General features: G+C 39.4%; 1 protein-coding gene across 2 annotated transcripts in view; it reads right to left on the reverse strand.

Moving 5' to 3' along the window:
* The window catches only part of LAMA3 (laminin subunit alpha 3), a 158507-nt gene that overhangs the window by 86612 nt on the left and 48877 nt on the right, over positions 1 to 23018 (reverse strand). Inside the window, exons 15-25 of one of the 2 annotated variants that reach the window (XM_058177795.1) lie at positions 19819 to 19918; positions 18631 to 18683; positions 14196 to 14301; positions 13084 to 13183; positions 11947 to 12103; positions 9590 to 9722; positions 7444 to 7586; positions 6598 to 6698; positions 6345 to 6498; positions 3141 to 3301; positions 1282 to 1390 (exon numbers count right to left, since the gene is read on the reverse strand). In XM_058177795.1, coding sequence (XP_058033778.1) covers positions 1282 to 1390; positions 3141 to 3301; positions 6345 to 6498; positions 6598 to 6698; positions 7444 to 7586; positions 9590 to 9722; positions 11947 to 12103; positions 13084 to 13183; positions 14196 to 14301; positions 18631 to 18683; positions 19819 to 19918 — 1317 coding nt within the window. Of the gene's footprint in view, positions 1 to 1281; positions 1391 to 3140; positions 3302 to 6344; positions 6499 to 6597; positions 6699 to 7443; positions 7587 to 9589; positions 9723 to 9937; positions 10077 to 11946; positions 12104 to 13083; positions 13184 to 14195; positions 14302 to 18630; positions 18684 to 19818; positions 19919 to 23018 lie in introns of both variants that reach the window. The other variant, XM_058177794.1, reaches the window with a different exon arrangement.

Here is a 23018-nt window from a genome sequence, read left to right on the forward strand (position 1 = left end):
GTAAATTTCACAGTTAAGTGAGAATCTGAAACTAACTAACTGACCTGATGTAATTTCCTTATCACAAGACCCATCACAAGACTCACTGATGACTCATACCTGACCCATCTCAAGACCCATCACAAGAACCTCACTTGACACACCCATACCTGAAGCCCTTATAAACAGAAGAACATTGACCTGGAAGATGTTACCTAGCCTGGTAATGAAATGTTCGGAAACCAACCTACAACCTTGGAGGATGAACTTTCATCCTCATCCTACACCTGTGCTATAGATATTCACCATTATTACAAACTAGCTAATTCCTCTTGAGTTGTCTTCTGCATTCATAAAAAAATATACTGTATACATAGTCATATACCTATATACTGGAAGTGCTCAGTTAATGATAGTGACTAGGACCAGCAACCCCACTGCTAAGCAATGCAGCTGTAAAGTATAACATCTTGTCTCCAGTTCAAGCAGAGGGTTGGACTAGAAGACTTCTAAAGTCCCTTTCCGCTTTGTTATTCTATGTGGCTGCATTGACTTACAAAGGCAGTTCCAGCAGTTCCATTTGCCATTGTTAGGTGAATCCCACATGATTGTTAGGTGTGACATCATGTGATCACCATTTATGACTCCTACCAGCTTCCCCACTCACTTGTTGGGAATTGGCAGTGGAAGTTGCAAATGGTGATCACATGACTGTAAGACACTGCCATGGGATAATTGCAAGCTGGTTGCCAAGCACCTGAATTACAATCATGTGACCACAGAGACGATACAACAGCTGCAATGACAAGGATTGGTTGTAAGTTCTTATTCAATATTGTTGTAACTTCAGTCAACAAGCAATTAGTTGCTGAACAAAGACTACCTATATTTTTTCCTGCATAGAAAAAATACAATATTCACACATACAATCATATACATGTATATTTACATTTATATTTCTCATTACACTTCTTCTGAATTCAGTCCCCTGTAGTAATGCTAACAAGAAGTAAAAATGGAAGGAAAAGGGTCTTGGGCTGGAAGTGTAGAAAAGCTGGATTTGGGGTTGGGAACAAGACCATTGATGGATAGAAAAATATAAAAGGAGATGGACAGGCAGCAAAGGAGAAAAGTTACATAGAATCATGACAACTGGAAAAAGCTATAAGAGAGACACCAAAGCAGATATATAGAGCAGAAGGATAATTGGTTGAGCTGGAATAAGATAGCATCCTATATTTCCTATATAAAATAGTTGCATATTTTCTTGATATTCTGTTCAGGAAAATATAAGAAACTCACCAGTAGAAAATCTATAGCTGATGATTTGAGATGTAATGTTGTATCAGCCAAAAGGTCAAAAACTGCAATTCGAGCCATACCATCGATCACAACACTGCGACACAGGAAGCTAGAATAGGTTTTAAAAGTAGTTAGTAACTAAATCCTAATGGTCATGGCCCCCCTCGGAGTCTGAATCTGCAGCAAAAGATAGCAAGTCAGAGGGCAACTCCAATGCCCTTGGAGGAAACTGGGGAAGGCAGAGTCAGTCCAGGCAAAGCTGTTTGAAATTAGTAAGGCCTGCAGGCAGGGAGGAGCAAGAACCACCTCCTCCTGATGTAAAGGCTCGGAGAGTGCAGAGAAGGCGTAATCAGTGTAGGCGGAGCAGGTCACGCACGAGGAGAGTGCCCTGCCCAGCTTCACCAGACACATCTGGGAAATGAGACTTAAGGAGACGCCATGGGGAGGGGCATTTGTTGGGAACAAACGCTGAGTTCCCGAAGTGTTATGTGCCGACGTTTGAACTTGCCAACAGTCCTTGCATTCCTTGTTGGCGTTCTGGACTAATTATCTGGATCTTTTGCTCCCTCAACTCTTATTGTGCAAAATACATCTGAAATTTATTGCCATGCAGCCTTGGTGCAGACAGCACTGGGCTTGACTAATTGCAGCCAGAGGCTGCTTGAGGTTTGTGTGGGGGCTTGTTTTCACTCTGTTCTGGGACTTGCCAGAAACGTGGGAGCATTTGGGGAGCTTTGGAGCAATAAAGGAACGATTTGAACTGCCAGCTGTTTGTATTATCTCTGTGCCGTGCCCTGGGTCATCACACTAATATTTATCAATTCCCAAAAAAGGTTTTTTTGCTTTTTTCTGCCTTGAATTTCTTCTCTATGAAGCTATCACCAAATGCATGAATTATTTATCACTTTTAAATTAAAAAAAGAAGCCCAGAGTGAATTTAAAAAAAACCCCACTGCTTTCAATCAATACATGCGCATTACAGATTTCAATTCTCCATTCAGTTTGTTCTTCTACAGTAAGCCTGTGAAACAGCTGGTATCTAAGGCTATTCTACAAATACATGCCTTTACAAAACATGACAAAAATGTTAACACAAGATTGACTTGAACAAGAGTCACAAGCAGGGGGGACAGATTTTAGGACTGTGTGGGATACAACAGGAGTCTAGTAACTAAATCCATGGTATAAAAAAGTGCTGAAGATGTGTGTTGAAAACCTAATGAAAAAGATGTGTTGAAATATGTATTTAGTCCAGGAATATAGGATTAAAAAACCTGAAGTGTGCTTTTATACAGCTGCCCATAATTCCACTGCTAGTCTCATTTCCCAGTTTCATGAGTGATCATACAAAGAAATGTTTAAATTATTGCTATAGTCCAACAATAGAAATAGCAATCAAAATGCCTTACATTCCTCTGGAAATCATCCCCTTAGGCAGGATGCAAATATTAATATCAAGAAGTAGAATCTGAAACATCTTCTGCCCTTTCTTAGCTTAAATTTGCTGAGGATATTTTATATTTTAAAACTATTTCTATAGTCTTTTCAGTGTAACAGGAATGATTTTAAGTTTTTACATATCATCCACACTTCAATTATACAACAAAAAACTCCTCTTAATTAACAGTATGTGTCTAATTGCGTGAGAAAAAAACCATAACTGTTTTCTTTAAAGCAGAGGCAAAGAATTGAGCCTGAAAAACATACATGTTATTTAGAGTGCTATTTTTATGAGGTAAAATAAAAGAGATAAAGAAAAGGAATGCACTGGAAACTAAGAACCCCAGGAAAGAAGGAAGAAAAGACAGGTATATTTAGATGATGAAATCCCAAAACATCAACTGATTACATTTTCTCACCTATATTTGCAGCTGTATATATTAATTTTAGCCTCCATCACTTGTCCAAGACTTTCAGTCTTTATATTACTGACATACATTAGATCATGATCTGTGACATACTCAAAGATGATTACATAGCGGCCAACTTGGGGAACCTTCAGTTTGATCTGTAGATTCACCTAAAGAAGATTCAAATCATGCTTGGATGTTATCAGAATAATGGAGGGGTGGCTACTTCAGACACTAAATTATCACCTAGGTTTTTAACCTATAACCACAGACCTGTGGTCATAGTGACTGCAACAGTTTCCCAAAATGTTTGAAGCACCCCTATTTTTAGACATGGACCATTCTGGTTGCAAATAGCTTTTGTTTTCCTGCCAATAAGAGTGTATGCAGCATCGCGCTTACTTAAGTTATTTGGTGTTTTCTGTGGCAGCGTTTGAATTTGAATTGCGGTCATTTTGTCCGCAGATCTTTGTTAATATATTTTTTTATAATGTCGGGGCAACGTTTTCCACCAAAAAGAATGTGATTTAGTGACCCAAATTTTGAAGAAACTGTTCTAATATGAAGAAGCAGAGAGTGCTCTAAGTGAAGTGCAATCAGATTGCAATGAAAATTTTGTAATGGACAATGAGGACCCACAGCTGCCACTAATCCTGACATCAGCGATGATGAAGCTCCTGATGAAATGGATGACCAGGTACAATCTACGTTGTGCAATAATTTATATGACAAGAACAAATTCAAATGGTCTTCTGCACCTTTTGGAACAATAGATCCAGAACCGCTAGTCACAATATTGTAGTGAAATTACCTGGACTATGGCCAGCAGCTAGAGTGGTCATTATGACCTCATGTCTGTAATAGTGTAGCTGAAATAGTACATCTGTGGTTAAGGGTTAAAGCAAAGCAGAGTAACATCATAGGGAAGTAAACCTGTAGATACTTTTTTGCTAGGAAAATAATACCTATTTTCTTCTCCATTTTCCAGGGTTAATACTTTCTCTATACATTTAGCTTCCAACATGGTGTCTATGTCCTTGCAGATATCTCTTGTGACATTAGCTAGTCTCTCTACCTTACCTGTTTTTTTTAATTAGATTTTTAGTACAGTGCTGTAAAAGAAAATTCTAGCATCTGGTATCATCTTTATACAGTATTTCAGAAAGCCTCTAGAGCTTACATGAGTCATAAAAACAAAGATGGTGGATGGCTGCATCCACTGGTTTACCAACCTGCCCAGAAAAAGAGAAGCAGAGTGTTGGGGTATCCTGAAGCATAAACAGGTAAGAGGTAGGGCAACCACATCAGTCTGACTTCTAGTACAAAAGTATTTCATAATTATTCACATCTACAATGGAAGTCATAAAATAAGCTCCTTTTTGGCCATAGCTTTGGGAGAGCACCCACAATAGACCCTTAAAATTATCAATGTGCACATGGATCCAGAAAGAAGATGCATAAAACAAAAATGTATCATCTGGCACATGCTATGACCAATCTATAGACAAACAAGGAAGCTATCAGAATGGTATATACAATTGTAATGGAATGTATGGATGATCTTGGGAAATGAGGAGAAGAGATGTTGCCTAATTTATCAAGCAGTTATAAGTGGTGGTGGGAAGTTTGTATTTTTAGACTTGCAAAATTCTGTTGATGTAGTCTTACAATGAAATAGAATTAGTTCATCTCGTTGTGTTTCCTGTCTGATTTATCTTGGAGGGGTAACAACAGCTCAACTTCCCTTCAGCATTAAGAGGAAAGAGATACAGATGCTACATTTTATCATGCCCTGTTTTGAGGGGGATGGTTATATAGCAATAGCAATAGCACTTAGACTTATATACCACTTCACGGGGCTTTATAGCCCTCTCTAAGTGGTTTACAGTCAGCAATTGCCCCCAACAATCTCAGTCCTCATTTTACGACCTTGGAATGGTGGAAGGCTGAGTCAACCTTGAGCCAGTCAGGATCAAACTCCTGACAATGGTCAGAGTTAGCCCACAAAATAGGCCGGTTTAGCTCACGCTGGTAAAAGCCTGTTATTAAGAACACAGTAGCCTGCAATTACTGCAGGTTCGAGCCCGGCCCAAGGTTGACTCAGCCTTCCATCCTTTATAAGGTAGGTAAAATGAGGACCCAGATTGTTGGGGGGGCAATAAGTTGACTTTGTAAAAATATACAAATAGAATGAGACTATTGCCTTATACACTGTAAGCCGCCCTGAGTCTTCGGAGAAGGGCGGGGTATAAATGTAAACAAAACAAAAAAAAATATTGCATTCTACCAGGGGTGGATTCTACTTACCTGTTGTGTTTCGTCCGATCTCACCACCACAGCCGGGGTCTGCTTATCTGCTTCCGAACGCTGAAGAATGTCCTAGCATGCCTCCCGGCCCCAGCCCTGGCTCCATGCCCAGACAGGCTGAGGAGGGGGCATCTCCCGGCCCCAGCCCTGGCTCCATGCCCAGACAGGCTGAAGAAGAGCAAGTATCTCCAGCCCCCAGCTCTGGCTCCATGCTCAGGCAAATGGAGCAACTAGACCCCTCCCCCTCCTCCACAGCATGTGAGCCTGAGGAAGGTCAATTACCAACAGCTGCCGATTGGAGTGACCCTCGCTTCAGAAGAATTGATAGGCGGCGGCGTCAGAAGGAAGGGAGGGGCAGGCCTGGATAAGTGCTGAGTCATGGAGCCACACCCCATGGCCTATATAAAGGATCTGCTTTCTGGCAGTCTCTGAGTCAGGCAAAGTCTAAACATATCTTGCTGAAGTCACTTTCTGGTCTCCTGCCTGCCCTGAGGACTTTGCTAGGACTTTGACAGAGCTGCAGAGGCACGCCTGATTCGGATTTCCCTGACCCGGCCGTCAGCGGAGGAGTGGGACACGACATCACCTTTACTACCGATTTGCATCGTGCCCACTTGCGTGTGCTTGCTCCACATGCACAGATCACTTTTGATGATGTTTGGGTCAATGGATGGAGCCTCCCGCTGGTTTTACTACCGGTTCTATAGAACCGGTCCGAACCGGGGGCAACCTACCACTGCATTCTACCCATTCTACCCACATACACACACACCATGGAGAAAACAAGAACTGTCTCTATAGTATTTTTATGCAATATATATCCTCTGTGGTGTTTTCAATTACACAGACTGTCAGGAGATACTGTAGGCTTTATGTAACCAATTTCATTCTATAAGGATATCTTACCTCCTGACCACTAATATGAGACATCACTGGATGTTTGACTGTTGGCTGTTGGAAAGTTGTTTTTTGGTATTCTCCCCCACGCAAGAAAAATGCTACCTCTGTACCAAAAACACAGCGATATTTGTCCACTGGCAAGTATTCATACTGCAAACAACTTGGGGTGGGTGGGGGAGAGAAAATGTTTAACTGGATCATCATCATAAATTTTACAGATTCATAATAAAAAATCCATTAATGTCCCTGAGATACTAACTTATCTGTTGTGACATATCCCGAATATGTGCAAGGCTGTACAACTGGAAATTGCAAGATGGATGCTTCATAGTAGTCACTCGGTAAGAGGACTAGATAATCCTAAAGTGACAGAACAATACTAACATAAGCACATTAATAGCCATTAATGTTTATATGAAAGTTTCAACAAAATTACCTAATAAATCAGATTTCTCCAGCCTGTGCATTCTGCACAGATGTGAACTTCAGTTTCCAGAATTCTCAATAACAGAGATGTTGGCTAGGAAACTGGGAGTAAAAAGTCCACACCTCTGAGAATACTTAATTTAGTGAAAGTTATAATATACATTTGCAAGCAAGGTTCAGGCTAAAGTCCGTTCAGGATTAATAATATAATTCACATATCACATAACAGTTATCAATCTATATGTAGCTTACCCATATTGAAACAAATTTCCAAATAATCCTATGCGCAATTGTGGTTCAAAAGCACAATTCTATATTCAACATATCCATCAGATTCCTACTGCTTTTACAGAGAGGAATCTCACGTATAAGTCAGATTCTACTACTACTGCTTGAAGTATGTGCCTGACTCATTCTTTACACCAGTAGTCTCCAACCTTGGCAACTTTAAGCCTGAGGACTTAACTCCCAGAATTCCCCAGCCAGCAAAGCTGGCTGGGGAATTCTGGGAGTTGAAGTTCTCCAGGCTTAAAGTTGCCAAGGTTGGAGGCCCCTGCTTTACACCACTGAGAGATTTAATTTTCTGAACAGATATTTCCCTTTTATTTGTTTGGGAATACTCTAGCAGAGAATTAGTTTCCGAAAATATAAATATTCTTGTGATAGATCTTCTTCTTACCAGAAGGACGCCCTCTACCTTGATTTTAAACATCCAAGTTCCAGGTCCCAATAAAAATGAATCTGCAAAACCTTTTCCTGGAACAGTTACAAAAGCTGGCTCTCTACTGAGTGGGAAGAAGATCTCTTTGCTCTGATCCATCCCTGATGAAAAACAATCAAATTAATAATTTATTGAACATTATTCATCCCATAATAACAATACTTAATTCAAATTAGACAGTCAGCCAGTGAAGGGGCAAAGGAAAGGACTCAAATACATTTCCATACATGATCTGCCAGCATGGACACCAATCTGCAGCCTGATTCTAATGCAATGATCTTAGATAAATAAAGTGTGATTTAGGACAACAGAACAAGTCATGTGTCCGTATTTCCTCCTGTGCCCAGCTTTGGAGCTCACATTTTGCCTTATTAAAGATGGAGTTTCCTGTGACATCTGAACTTCAGCACCTCTAGTTAATTTCTGCTTACAGGTAAAATCTTGGTTTGCAAGCAAATATTAAAATATAGTCTCTATATGAATGTTGTATGAAATAATTTGGCAGTTGGGATACAAGAACCAGAGTTGGACAATAAAATGAGGAAACCAAGTTAGACAAGAACGTGGAGACAATTACTTTATTCTCAGGTAAATAAATTCAAAAACATTTGCTGCTTATGCTACCTTCATTCAAACAAAAAGAATCCTATATTTAGCCATGAAGCTCGTCAAATGCAAACTTTATCTACTTCACAGCAACCAACTTAAATTTTCCAGTAAATGAATGCTCAAAAAAGTTATCAGCAGTACAAGATGTCTGTCAACTTTAGATGTCTCCTAATAGCACTCATAATCGACAGCTTTAAGATATATAATTCACCTAGTTTAATGTTTCTCAAACAAGCTGGCTAGGGAATTCTGGGAGTCGAAATCCACACATCTTAAAGTTATCAAATTGAGAAACACTCATCTAACCAAAGCTCAGTATATGTACCATTCACATTGTATTAACCTCTCAGACAAAGCACCCATATTTCAAGTTCTAATCCCTGTCAAGTAACATAGCTTGCTACATAGGAGCTGGAAATGGTAGCTTTTAAAGGCACATGATTAAAGCCAAAAGCAAGTCTGCCAAAATCACTTTTTCCTAAAAGCACCTTAAGAAACATCTGTCAGCACTAAAGATCTAATAATGGCAAGCACAGAGAAATATGGATTAATTATGAAGATCGTGAGCATGACATGCATATGTCGGCATCCTTTGTGACAACAAAGGATACTAGAAAAACACAGCAACTGAAAATTGTTTAATTTTCTGGGTTGTAGGGCTTATTTTCATAAACGCTTGTTCAAAGATAAGTAAAGTTTTTTTAAAGGAAGAGCACGACACCTGAGTAGCTGGGGGGCTTTATACTTCTCTTTAGCTTGACTCTGTTTATATCCAGAGTAATTAAAACAATTTGTTCTGGATTTGTGACCAAATAGGATATTTCTGCCACTTACATGTTATAATTAATTATATGTCCCCTTTGACATATAATTAATATGTCACCCATAGCCTAGTGGAGATGCCCACTGAATCTTGAACTGAGTCAGGGTGCCGATTCAATGTATTGCCTAAATTCAATATTTGAATTTGGTTATGTGAGCTTTCAAACATCTTCAAAGAAAACTGGATTTAAATCACTCAGAACACACATATTTATGATCACACAAAACACTTAACTAATAACAGAATTATCCTATTTTCTGAGGTCAGATACTATGTTGAACTACGTAAATAGGCTGGCATAGCGTACTAAGTCAAATGCACACAGACAGACTCACAAAAGGACAATTACCATTAATGAAATATATGGTGTTAAAAGCAAACAACTCATGGTCTTTAAGAAAACTGATTAAGCATGTTGCACAAGCACCGTCTACGGGGGGCGGGGATAATACAATGTGCATGCAGAAAAGAAAATGCATGGCTGATACAACACCTATCCAAAACAACACCTGCCCAAAACAAAAGCTGACAAGATCAAGCACAGAGTAAGAGACTACAAAATGAACAAAACTCACTGGATTATGTAAACAAGCCTTGTTAAATACACTCTGAATTGCACTGAATTTCATTGCACATCATTCACCGAATTCTACATCCATCCTGCTTACCTACCTTTTAGGGTCCGAGATTGATAAGCTGTTATGTGGCCAGATACTATTGCAGTTCCAGGATTTATATACCTCAAGATAACATGAAATAAATAGGGTTTTGGTTTCTTCACACTCAAAGTTATCCTGACTTCATTCTGTAAAATGGAAGTTAATAAAACAAGAAAAAGATAGACAGCCATGCAAGCAAAATATTCAATATCTATAAGGGGAAAAAAACTCTCTCTTTCTCTCTCTCTCTCTCTCTATAAATAGATACAGACATGCAGCTGAATACATAGAGAAAGAAGCCTTTTCTGAAGTAAGGAAGATAGAAGACAGGCAAACCTAGCAAGAAATGCAATTCACTTACAAGTGTTATTAGGGTCAAAATGCTTTCCCTCAGCAATTGAGATCTTCCCTTTAGAGTGTTTTGAAACCAAGCTGACATAGTGCAGTACTAGATGGAAGAGCTTAGGAGAAGCCACAGTGACAGGAACTACCACCTCTGGCTGGGAAAATAAGAAGCAAAGAAGAGGACAGGAAAGCAAATTACTTAATACTACCACCGAAAGACAGGAAATATCTAGAAACATTAGAAAATGCAACACTATGGGTAGACTTTATTCTAGGTCTAAAAAGAATAAAACATTTCCCAATGAAACCCAATCAAGTATATAAACTGATATATTTAGATATAATGCCTTATTTGTCAATAGTCTAAGGCTCATCTCCAAGGCTACTCTCTTATCTTCATCTTCCTGAGAGTAAACTCCACCAAATTCAGGGTCTTCATTTCTGGTATGATTGCCAAGTGAATAAGTGAGGGACTGCTGTATCATGTAGTGTTATCCAATTACCTTTGATACTAATTTGTTGAAATACTGCCTTTGAACAATCAAATATTATATACTTTGTATTATGGCCATTTTCTGGCCAATTTTATATTAGATATTTGAAGAATAGGGTGTTTCCCCCTTTAATATATTAATATTGTGTTATATTTCACTATCATTAACAATGCAAGAAATACAGCTGGAGAGAGTTCCATGCATTATGCCTCTTCTTGTAATTGTTTGAAGACAATCATTTTCTTCAAAATCATTCTTTTTATTATGTTCATAGAAATGTAACAATTTGATTTCAGGTATATTTATGATGAAAACATAGCATTACCTCCATTTTTTCTCAGAAGTCTACAAATAAGTTAATCCTACTCTCACTGTTCTTATTTTCAAATATGATAATGATCAGTACAGTGAAAACAGATGGGCTGTAGTCTCATGTCTCATAAATCAATGTCACAGAAAATAACCAAGAATAATTCTCAGTGTTGTCAACAAGCTGTTTTCAGTTTAAACATACTTACATTATATTTTAATTGTAATTTAAATCCGGGTAAACACTGATTTCTAATGCTAAATCCCAATGTTAAATAAATAGATACTGCTAAAAGGAATTCAATTAATGAATCAAAACCTACCGGTAATTTAATTTCTGAATATACAGTATTTCTCCTTTTTTGTGATTAGACTACCAATATTTTTTTTTCATGTAAAAATTCAGGTTTTGTAACACACAACTACTCTTAGTGGGTTGAATTCTATTAATTCCCAACACTGCTGCTGAAAAAAAGGCATGTCAAATGTTTCTATTTGGCTGTAGAAGAACCATAGGATCCCAAGGTTAATATAAAGCCTAAGCACCTAATTGTTATGAAAAATTGTTATAGGTATATATCAGTCTGCTGTTCCAGGATGTCTTAGTTACTGCTAAAAAAATTAGATGGAATCATCACCTAGGTCTTTAAGTAAACAGTATAATAAAGAGATCAAATTTTATTGAGGAATGCTGTGTTTTCCATCTCCTCTTTCTCCACCTAAAACAGTTTTTCCTAACCTTGTTCATTTCAAATGTGTTAGATCACAACTATTGTCTTCTCTGTCTTGATAGGTGACATGATCCAACAAATCTAGACAGGGAGTAGGCAAAACTAAAGAAAGGGACTTAAATCTGTGAAAATTATTCCAGTAGGATTAAAGAGATGGTGCAGTCAGACCAGGATTAATTCACACAACACAATGGGCCGCGGTGTGGCTCAGGCTGTAAGAAGCCTGTTATTAAACACAGCTGCTTGCAATTACTGCAGGCTCGAGTCCCACCAGACCCAAGGTTGACTCAGCCTTCCATCCTTTATAAGGTAGGTAAAATGAGGACCCAGATTGTTGGGGGGGCAATAAGTTGACTTTGTATATAAATATACAAATAGGATGAGACTATTGCCTTACACAATGTAAGCCGCCCTGAGTCTTCGGAGAAGGGCGGGATATAAATGTAAATTAAAAAAAAAAACACATATCTGGACCAAAGTAAAATACATGCCTGTATTGAAGACATCTGCACATAACCTCTCCAACTGAAGCCAGGAAATTCTTGAGGATTATAACCAAACCGGACTCCTCTTCCATTAGGAGATGTACCATCCTCAATTTCAAACTTCATGTGATGTAAATCAGGTAGATAATAATTCTTTTCAGGCCTTTCATAAATGAGATAATAACAATGTCTTGCTTTCTTTTTAAACATTAATGTGCTATACATTAACATAAGACTCTACTGGGTCAAATATTTATTTAGCATACTGTTTTTCACAAACCATTGGAAAATTTGCATTTAAGACAATAATTTTCCTCCTGCTCATAGGATTCCTAACAAAGTATACTGTCCCTATACATGAAGCTTTAACTTACTTAACATCGACAATATATTTTATCATTTATTCAAGTGCCATATTTCCTGCTTTCTCTTTAAAAAAATAACTTCAAAATAATCCAAAATTCAAATCAGGCTGTAACACATGGATATTTAAGTACATAGTAGATTAATATAAAAAGAGAAAAGAGAAATAGCAGAGCCCTTACAAGCAATCAGGGTTAGCATTAATCTCAGACTTAAACAAAACTGCCTTCACCAAAAGCAAAACTAAAAAGAAAGGAGCAAATGGGCAGCTTGTTGGGTGAGATTCACAACTGGGGTACAGCCCCGTGAAATCCATTTGGGAACATAGTACAGGCGCAGTGGTTAGAATGCAGTACTGCAGGCTACTTCTGCTGACAGTTCAATTCAAGGTTGACTCAGCTTCCATCCTTTTGAGGTCTGTAAAATGAGGACCCAGATTTTTGAGGGCAATATGCTGACTCTGTAAGCCTCTTAGAGAGGGCTATAAAGCACTATGAAGAGGTATATAATTCTAAGCGCTATTACTATTGCTACTTAAATATTGTAATTTTGTATGTAACCGCAGCTCATTTCATACTACATTATAAATCATGAAGCTTGCTTCTAGAGAGAAATGTCTAATAATGCCTAACAAAATACACTTTGTAATTATTTTGTTTTTCTTTCCTTAAACCTTGTGGGTTTGTTGCAACATGAGGGAAAACATAGGTGGCTTGTGATTTTCCTGCTTTGCATAACAGAAGAGGGATGCCACAAAACAAGTCGTCTTATTTTACTTACTCCATACATGTTTTCCCAATTATGTGCCTTCTGCACTGGCAGTCACCTGTCAGGTCATTGCAGACATGACTTACAGACCCTCCCACATCACATTTGCATCCTGCCAGTGAAAAATAGAATCAAATTAACTTTTGGTCAGAGAACAAACACAACACACTACTAGAAGTACTATAGGTTTCCATAGAAGGAAAGATGAACAAGATGTTTATCAATCACAGAACGAGAAGGAACATTGAAGACCATCTCATTTATAGGAAGTCTGGATCATATGACACTTCCAATACAGATTTGTCTATCTTTTCGTGAGGGTCACTACTGAAGAATACACCATTATATTCTAAATGATTCTCATACTAAAGTCTAAAATATTTTGCAAAACATTGAATATTTATTATATTGGCCATCTATTTTAAAATATATCTTATTTAAGCAAAATATTTATCAAAAGCTGCAATTATAAATGAGTTTGATTGTATTACACTATAGCCAATCTATGAATGGGAGCTTTGTTTGATGCTTGTTCTGTCTCGCCCTTCCCTCTCTTGAAATACCTATTCACTATCCTAACTGAAGTTGATTAAGGTGGATTAACCTCCTAAATTTTACTAAAAAGGCTCAAAAATTGTATGAGTACGAGATACATTCGAAAATATTTGCGAACAAAGCTGTTATATAGCAATAGATAAACAATGGGGACGTAGTGGCTCAGTGGCTAAGACGCTGAGCTTGTCGATCGAAAAGTCGGCAGTTCAGCGGTTCAAATCCCTAGTGCTGCGTAAAGGGGTGAGCTCCCTTAACTAGTCCCAGCTTCTGCCAACCTAGCAGTTCGAAAGCATGTAAAAAATGCAACTAGAAAAATAGGGACCACCTTTGGTGGGAAGGTAACAGCGTTCCATGCGCCTTTGGCATTTAGTCATGATGGCCGCATGACCAAGGAGACGTCTTCGGACAGCGCTGGCTCTTCGGCTTTGAAACAGAGATGAACACCACCCCCTAGAGTCGAAAACAACTAGCACATATGTGCGAGGGGAACCTTTACCTTTACATAAGCAATCTTTTCAGAAATGTATTATTCTGTATCAAAGTTTTGCTTTTAAAAAGCCATACTTTACCTTGACATCCAAAATAATTTTTGGTTTCCAGGCCATAATAACCAGCTTCACAAGTATCACAAGGACCTCCACAAACATTAGGTTTGCAGTAGCATTCACCACCCAACTATAAGGAGAGAATTGGAAGGAAAAAAACCAAGGAGAGTTTCAATCTTTCCATTGATATCAACGGTAGCACAGAGGAAAGCTTTGGACATTATGTGGTAAATGGACATATAGACACAAATAGAATATTTTATTGGATTGCTTCCTTAGAAATGCACATATTTGACGTCCTCCTACAATTCAGAAAACAGGTTCCAGGCAATAGAACAGACTTAAAATGTTCTCTCGTGAATTTCCATTAACTTGCAACTGCAGCCACTCTATAAGGTGAAATATATTGGAAATTGTTCTGAGAACATCAAAACATCAATATGTTACCATGTTTCTCCGAAAATCAGACAGGGTCTTATTTTCTTTTGAACCACGAAATAAGGGCTTGACCTTATTATTGGGGTTTAATTATTTTGGGGGCGAAGGAGGCAGTGAGCATGGGACTGGATGTCCTGTTGCCGTCGTCTCTCCTCCCTATTCTTTGCGCCAGCCTAGCGGCTACCTGGCACTACCCTGATGTGTCCCACTGACACCACCGCCTCATGGAGCAGGACTCTGCAAGGCTTGTTGTGCCATTGTACACATGAACTGCAGCACCACCGCAAGCTTCATCATACCAGCACAACTGGCATTCTGCCGCTCGCAGCTGCTCTGGTATGTCAAACCTTGCAGCAGTGCTGCCATTCATGTGTGCAATGGCATAAGCCTTTCAGAGTCCTGCTCCACGAGGTGGTGGTGCGCTGAGTCTCACAAAGATTCATTTTTGGCATTTCTGGCAGGTGGGGCAGGGAAGAAGCGAGATGAGTGGAGCGAGATGTGGCTTTCTTTGCCATGTCTTCTCCCCTCCTCGCCGGGCATGGCAGGGCTCCTGCCCCTTGCTTAGCCACCCGCCCCCTTTAGGGATATAATTTTGGAGTGGCAGGTGGGGTGGGTAAGAAGCAAGATGCGTGTCTTACCTTTCTAGTTCCGTCGCATTCCTCACCGTTGTGACCAGGGAAACACATTGTAAAAGAAAACTTCTCATGAGTTTGAGAAGTTTGATTGAACTTGCAAGAAGTTTTCTTTTACAATGTGTTTCCCTGGACACAATGGTGAGTAACACAATGGAGCTGGAAAGGTACGACGCGTGTCTTGTGGCCCAACATGTCTCACCCAACCCCAATGGCAATAGCAGCCTGGCTGCTTCCCTTCCCCATCTCTTTATGGAGAGGGGTGGCAGGTGGGGCGGGGGAGAAGCAAGACACATGGAGTGAGCCATGACTCCCCTTGCCATTTCTTGTCCCCTCCTCACTGGGCATGGCAGGGCTCCTGCCCCTCGCTTAGCCACTCATCTCCTTTAGGGATGCAATTTGGGAGTGGTAGGTGGGGCGGGTGAGAAGCGAGATGTGCATCTTACCTTTCCAGCTCCATTGTGTTCGTCACTGTTGTGTCCAGGGAAACACGTTGTAAAAAAATGTTCTCACAAGTTCAAACTTTTTGAGCTTGCAAGAAGGTTTTTTTACAACGTGCTTCCCTGGACACAACAGCAAGGAATGTGATGGAGCTGCAAGTCTCTGGTAAGACGCACATTTTGAGGTGGGGTGCAGTTTGGGAGTGGCAGATGGGGCGGGGGGGCAGGATGGGCTGCAAGACACACGTCTTACCAGAGACTGGCAGCTCGTCATGTCTCTCGGCTTGTCTGGGCAGGGATACACCTTGCATGGTAAAGAAAAAATTCTCACAAGTGCAAGCAATTAACTTCTCAAACTCGCAAGAAGTTTTCTTTTACAATGTGTTTCCCTGGACACAATGGTGAGTAACACAATGGAGCTGGAAAGGTACGACGCGTGTCTTGTGGCCCAACATGTCTCACCCAACCCCAATGGCAATAGCAGCCTGGCTGCTTCCCTTCCCCATCTCTTTATGGAGAGGGGTGGCAGGTGGGGCGGGGGAGAAGCAAGACACATGGAGTGAGCCATGACTCCCCTTGCCATTTCTTGTCCCCTCCTCACTGGGCATGGCAGGGCTCCTGCCCCTCGCTTAGCCACTCATCTCCTTTAGGGATGCAATTTGGGAGTGGTAGGTGGGGCGGGTGAGAAGCGAGATGTGCATCTTACCTTTCCAGCTCCATTGTGTTCGTCACTGTTGTGTCCAGGGAAACACGTTGTAAAAAAATGTTCTCACAAGTTCAAACTTTTTGAGCTTGCAAGAAGGTTTTTTTACAACGTGCTTCCCTGGACACAACAGCAAGGAATGTGATGGAGCTGCAAGTCTCTGGTAAGACGCACATTTTGAGGTGGGGTGCAGTTTGGGAGTGGCAGATGGGGCGGGGGGGCAGGATGGGCTGCAAGACACACGTCTTACCAGAGACTGGCAGCTCGTCATGTCTCTCGGCTTGTCTGGGCAGGGATACACCTTGCATGGTAAAGAAAAAATTCTCACAAGTGCAAGCAATTAACTTCTCAAACTCGCAAGAAGTTTTTCTTTACCGTGCAAGGTGTTTCCCTGCACAGACCGGCTGAGAGACGCAATGGAGCTGCCAGTCTCCGATAATATGTGTGTCTCATGGTAGGGCACAATTTGGGGGTGGCAGGTGGGGCGGGGGATGGGGTGGGCTGGGCCGCAAGAAATAAGCCCCTGCTGGAAGCCACTGGAAGCGGAGAAAAGGCCAGTCAGGCCATCTTCCTGCTGCCATGTCTTCTGGCAGCCAGGGAAGAGAGGCAGCAAAGGGCGAAGGGAGCCACAGCCCCACATGGAGCTGGAACCACAGAGTGGGAAGCACACTACCAGAGCGGCCGCTGCCAGAAGACTCTCTGCCCCAGCTCCTGGAAGACTCGATAGCAGGCAGCTGTCCCGACCAGCCTCCTACTGCTCAGTTGGTGTGTGGTGCTCTGTCTGGCTGGAGGGGGGGTTGTCCGCTGGGTGGGCACTATGTGGCAAGAGGTGCCAGGTGGCTGCTCTCTTGCGAGTGGGGCTGGAGTTTGTAGGCAAGGGAGTGGTTGGATGGATAGGAGGTGGGCGAGTGCCAAGAACACTGGGGTGAGATAGAACAGAGAGGCAGCTCCTGATCATGATTAAGGGGCTCAGCTGCCATTAGCTGATTGGGGAAGGGAAGTGCTGCCTCCTGTGCTGGCCACACCCACCCCTTCACTAGGGCTTATTTTGTGGGAAGGTCATATATTTACACCCACCCCAAAAATCAAGCTTGGCCTTATTTTCAGGACATGTCATATTTTCAGAGAAACACAGTATTAAGTTCTATTAAGTTCATTTCTTCAGAAATTCCAGGAGTCACAATCTGAGAGTCCTCCATTAGTGATCCTTCCTAATGAATTATGGAGGAAGATCTTTCTCATTATTAATAAAAATGAAAGACTATTTATGGAGTGCTGAACTTAACAAATAATCTACAACTTGAAATGTAGTTATTTATATTATTTTTAACACAGTAAGTTATTTTTAATGTTCTCCAGAACACTTACAGTATGATAAAGAAATTAAAAAGCAATGGCAAAGAACAAAGCTATATCACTAAGTGAATGAGTGTCTGTCTCTATGGATAGACTGTTTAAAAGATGTTATGAAAGAGCAACATATTTTAACTGACAACAATGAGACTGAGTTGAAAATGAATTTTCAAATTCACAAGAATGACATGAAAAACAATATTACACTGAACATGGAAAAAAAATAAAAAACCCTGCTGATGTCTTAAAAAGGATATACAAATAACAAATTAAGACTGGATAGTTTTCACACCTTGGGTTTTACAAAAGAGACTTGTTAAAGTTTTGCAGAATTTTGTGAGAAGGGACAAAGAAGAAATGTAAAGAAATAAAATTCCAATTCATTATTTGAAGAAAATAAAGATCAAGATTGTTAAAAATAACAGGAAGGAATATGATACAGGTTTATTTTATCAAAGTTAAAATGGATATGTTGTTCTATCTGATAACCCTTAATGACTTTTTCTTATCAGGACTGAACAAGAAGACTTTAAGGATTATTTTTCTGGATTACGGATAGGATATCTGAAGAAGATATTTGTTGTATTTTAAGATAGAGTAACAAGTCATTAAAATTGTTTATACTTGTTCTGAAGAAGGGGAAAGTAATTTATTTATATGTTTCCATTTTTCTTTACTATATTTTTTCTTTCTTTTTTGGAATTTCTATTTTTTCTTTTTATTCTTCTATTTTTTAAAAAGTTTGCATTAGTTTTTATTGTTGTAATTTTAATCTTAAGTAAAAATATTTATAAAATCAATTTTTATTGTTCTTACTTCATAAAAAGGCTTCTGTAATTTTTTAAATATAAAACAGAATGTAGATAAACTGTTAGTAAATAAAATGCTTTTACCTGCTGACATTCTCTAATACCACTTAGTACTCCAGCAATATCACACTGGCAGTCTGCAAAAGGAAACAAAGTTATCTAAATCCCATCTAATGAGAAATTGATCCTGGGGTTCCCTAATCAAAAGACAAATCCTGGATATCTGAGTTCTCGTGGTTTTATACAGATGATAGACAGATTTTAGTTTTTCCATAATACTTTAAAAAAAATAGACCAACATGATGCACCAGTACAGGGTGTACAAATTTTCTAGTTCTCCAAATCTCACTTTCAGGCACAATGTTAAAAATAATGAAGATAAGGAAGCAAGAGTCTCAAAAATTAGAACAGAATAAAATTTTTGAATTAAATTAAAATAGTATTTCCTATTTCAACAATGAACTTCAAGATGGTGGCAGTGGAGAAGTACAAGAAATAAACCTGAGATTTACCCTGTAATTTCCATTCTTACTGGGATTCTCAGAGATGGCAGCAATTGAATCATAAACTTTCTTTCTTATTTATTTTATAATAAATAAGTGCTAAATATCAACCCTTTTCTCTAATGAGTCTGCTGCAAACATTGTTTTCTTTTTCCTAGTCAAATTTCTTTGTCCAGCATTGACCATCACAATTAATAATGTCAGTTCAGTACTAAGTTCTATTTTGATTGAGGCAAGCACATTACTATATAGATGATGTGATTATTTGTGAGAGAAGGAATACACTACACATCCATTTGCAACATATTGTATACAATGCAAAGTATGCATTTTGCAAACTACATTAGAATAGAATATCTTATGATTCTTGACGAATATATCTTTTCTTTTATTTACACTGAGAGCATATGCAGCAAGACTAATTCCTTGTGTGTCCAGTCACACTTGGCCAATAAAGAATTCTACTCTACTCTACTCTACTCTACTCTACTCTACTCTACTCAATTCTATTCTATTCTATTCTATTCTATTCCATTCCATTCTATTCTATTCTAGAAAGCGTTTTGCAAAATAAACAAGAAGCAAAATCTCCCTGAATGTCTAGTGTTACACACTGAAAGACCTCACAAAAATTTCAGTAGCATAGAACCCCTCCATGCTACTCTATTCTTTTCAAGGCTAAAGAACCACAAAATAGATTTGGAAATTCTCAATGGTCCGAAAATAATAGGAGGAAAATAGACTTGCTTTTCATTATTTGCACAGTTACCTATACATCCATAAGGATTAGCACTGGCCAGGTTCCAATAAAGTGGTTTACAGATGCTACAGGTTGGACCTTCTACATTTTGTAGGCACTGACAATAGCCCTAACAAGGAAGAGGAAAATACATTTGTTAATAAAGAAGCCTAAGGAACTTACAGGCTAATGATGTAGAAAAATAAGGGAACAATTTTAGAATTGATTTAATGAACAAGCTGTCAATTATATCTACAAGTGATCCTTAATCCATAACTATTAGACTATACTCACTGTAATATTTGCTGGACTCAAAAGGAGAGCTGAGGACTTTACATCAAAAAGTGGGAAATCTTACAACAGAGAGAATCTTAGAAATTACTTTTTTAACTACCTTATTTAATACAGAACTCTTCCAACAAGGACAAGTTTTCCAAAAGGCAGCAAAAACACTAGTGTGTGCCACAGAATGTTACATGGGTCCTTGTCCTCTTAATCTTTTCATGTTTTACATAGAAAATAAACAAGATTGCAATAGCAGCTCAGTTTTTTTGTCTGGAGAAAACCAAATAGGGTAAAAAGAAGCATTTAGGGCTGATAAAACTTTTTTATGTCTCCCATGGCAGCCATTCTGTGAATGGGCAAATATCCCACACAGCTATTTTGCCAAAGAATCCATGACATATTGTTGACCTTTCATATGATTATTAGCTCAACAAAACAGATTCCTGGACATTTCAGAATGTTTAGCCACTGTTTAAATACTTCTGGTGAAAATGCTTCCTATTATTGCAACAGAATATTTCATTTCCCACTATCAAGCAGCTCTTATGGTATCGGTCATGGTGTCAAACTCGATCGTGTCCCGTGATGTATCGTGACCTATTGCGATGTTTTTTACCTTTGCAGAGCTGCTGTGCATGATGCATCTGGCCCACGGACCACCAGTTTGACAGCCCTGGTATAGGTAGTCCTTGACTTACAATCACCAAAATTACAAAGGCACTGAAAAAAGTATCAAATAATTGGTCTTCACATTTACAAACGTTGCAGCGTCCCCATGATCACATGATCAAAATCGAAGTGCTTGACAGCATGTATTTATGATGGTTACAGCATCCCAGGATCGTGTGATCACCATTCGTGACTTTTTCAGCAGGCTTCCAACAAGCAAAGTCAATGGGCGAGCCAGATTTGCTTAAAACCATGATTCATTTATCAACTGCAGTGATTCACTTAACAAACCATGGTAAAAAAGTTGTAAAATTGGGCGTGACTCATTTAACAATCACCTTCTTAGAAATGGAAATTTTAGTCTCAATTGTAATAATAGATCAAGGACTACTTTTTTCCTCTAATCTTGAAATTAAATAAACTTCCTGGATCTGCTTCCACTGGATCTGCTAATTTAGTTAGTTGAGTTGTTCTAGACACCTGTAGATGACTTATATTCTCTTTCACAGATTAAATTGAAAGGAAACTACAGCCACCTATCTCCATAACCCCCATCTCAGACACACCAACAACAGCCAAGCCTCCTACAACTGACCCCATTTCATTGGGTTCACAACCCCTAGTGATCACAGAAAAGGAAGTGCAGGACCTATTTCACAGACAAAAGCCAGGAAAAGCTCCAGGCCCAGACAAGATAACTCCTTCTTGCTTAAAAGTCTGTGCTGACCAATTGGCCCCCATCTTCACCCATATTTTCAATAAATCACTAGAGATGTGCTATGTTCCTTCTTGCTTCAAACGCTCTACCATCATCCCAGTGCCGAAGAAGCCCACCATCAAGGAACTGAATGACTACAGACCAGTTGCTCTAACATCTGTAGTCATGAAAACCTTTGAAAGGCTAGTGCTTTCCTACCTGAAAACCATCACGGATCCGCTGTTAGACCCCTTGCAATTTGCATACCGAGCAAATAGATCAACAGATGATGCTGTTAATATGGCTCTGCACTACATCCTACAACATCTTGAGTCTCCAAAGACCTATGCAAGGGTCCTTTTTGTAGACTTTAGTTCAGTATTCAATACCATCATTCCAGACATTCTCCTAACTAAACTAAACCAGCTACAGGTACCGGAACAGGCTTGTAAGTGGATCACAAGCTTCCTAACAAACAGGAAGCAGCAGGTGAAGCTAAGCAAGATCACATCAAATACCTGTACAATTAGCACAGGGGGCCCCCAAGGCTGTGTGCTCTCCCCACTTCTCTTCTCTCTGTATATCAATGACTGCATCTCCAATGATCTATCAGTTAAGCTACTGAAGTTCGCAGATGACACAACAGTGATTGGTCTCATTCGAGACAATGACGAATCCGCATATAGACGAGAGGTCGAACGGCTAGCCTTGTGGTGCAACCAAAACAATCTGGAACTGAACACACTCAAAACCGTAGAAATGGTGGTAGACTTTAGGAAAAACCCTTCCATACTTCCACCTCTCACAATACTTGACAACACAGTATCAACAGTAGAAACCTTCAAATTTCTGGGTTCTATCATATCACAAGATCTCAAATGGACAGCTAACATCAAAAACATCATTAAAAAAGGACAACAAAGAATGTTCTTTCTGCGCCAACTCAGTAAGCTCAAACTGCCCAAGGAGCTGCTGATCCAATTCTACAGAGGAATTATTGAGTCTGTCATTTGCACCTCTATAACTGTCTGGTTCGGTTCTGCAACCCAACAAGAAAAACACAGACTTCAGAGGATAATTAGAACTGCAGAAAAAATAATTGCTACCAACCTGCCTTCCATTGAGGACCTGTATACTGCACGAATCAAGAAGAGGGCCGTGAAAATATTTGCAGATCCCTCGCATCCTGGACATAAACTGTTTCAACTCCTACCCTCAAAACGACGCTATAGAGCACTGCACACCAGAACAACTAGACACAAGAACAGTTTTTTCCCGAAGGCCATCACTCTGCTAAACAAATAATTCCCTCAACACTGTCAGACTATTTACTGAATCTGCACTACTATTAATCGTTTCATAGTTCCCATCGCCAATCTCTTTCCACTTATGACTGTATGACTATAACTTGTTGCTGGCAATCCTTATGATTTATATTGATATATTGATCATCAATTGTGTTGTAAATGTTGTACCTTGATGAACGTATCTTTTCTTTTATGTACACTGAGAGCATATGCACCAAGACAAATTCCTTGTGTGTCCAATCACACTTGGCCAATAAAAATTCTATTCTACT

Source organism: Ahaetulla prasina, chromosome 3, assembly GCF_028640845.1.
Source record: "Ahaetulla prasina isolate Xishuangbanna chromosome 3, ASM2864084v1, whole genome shotgun sequence".
Classification (NCBI taxonomy): Eukaryota; Metazoa; Chordata; class Lepidosauria; order Squamata; family Colubridae; genus Ahaetulla; species Ahaetulla prasina.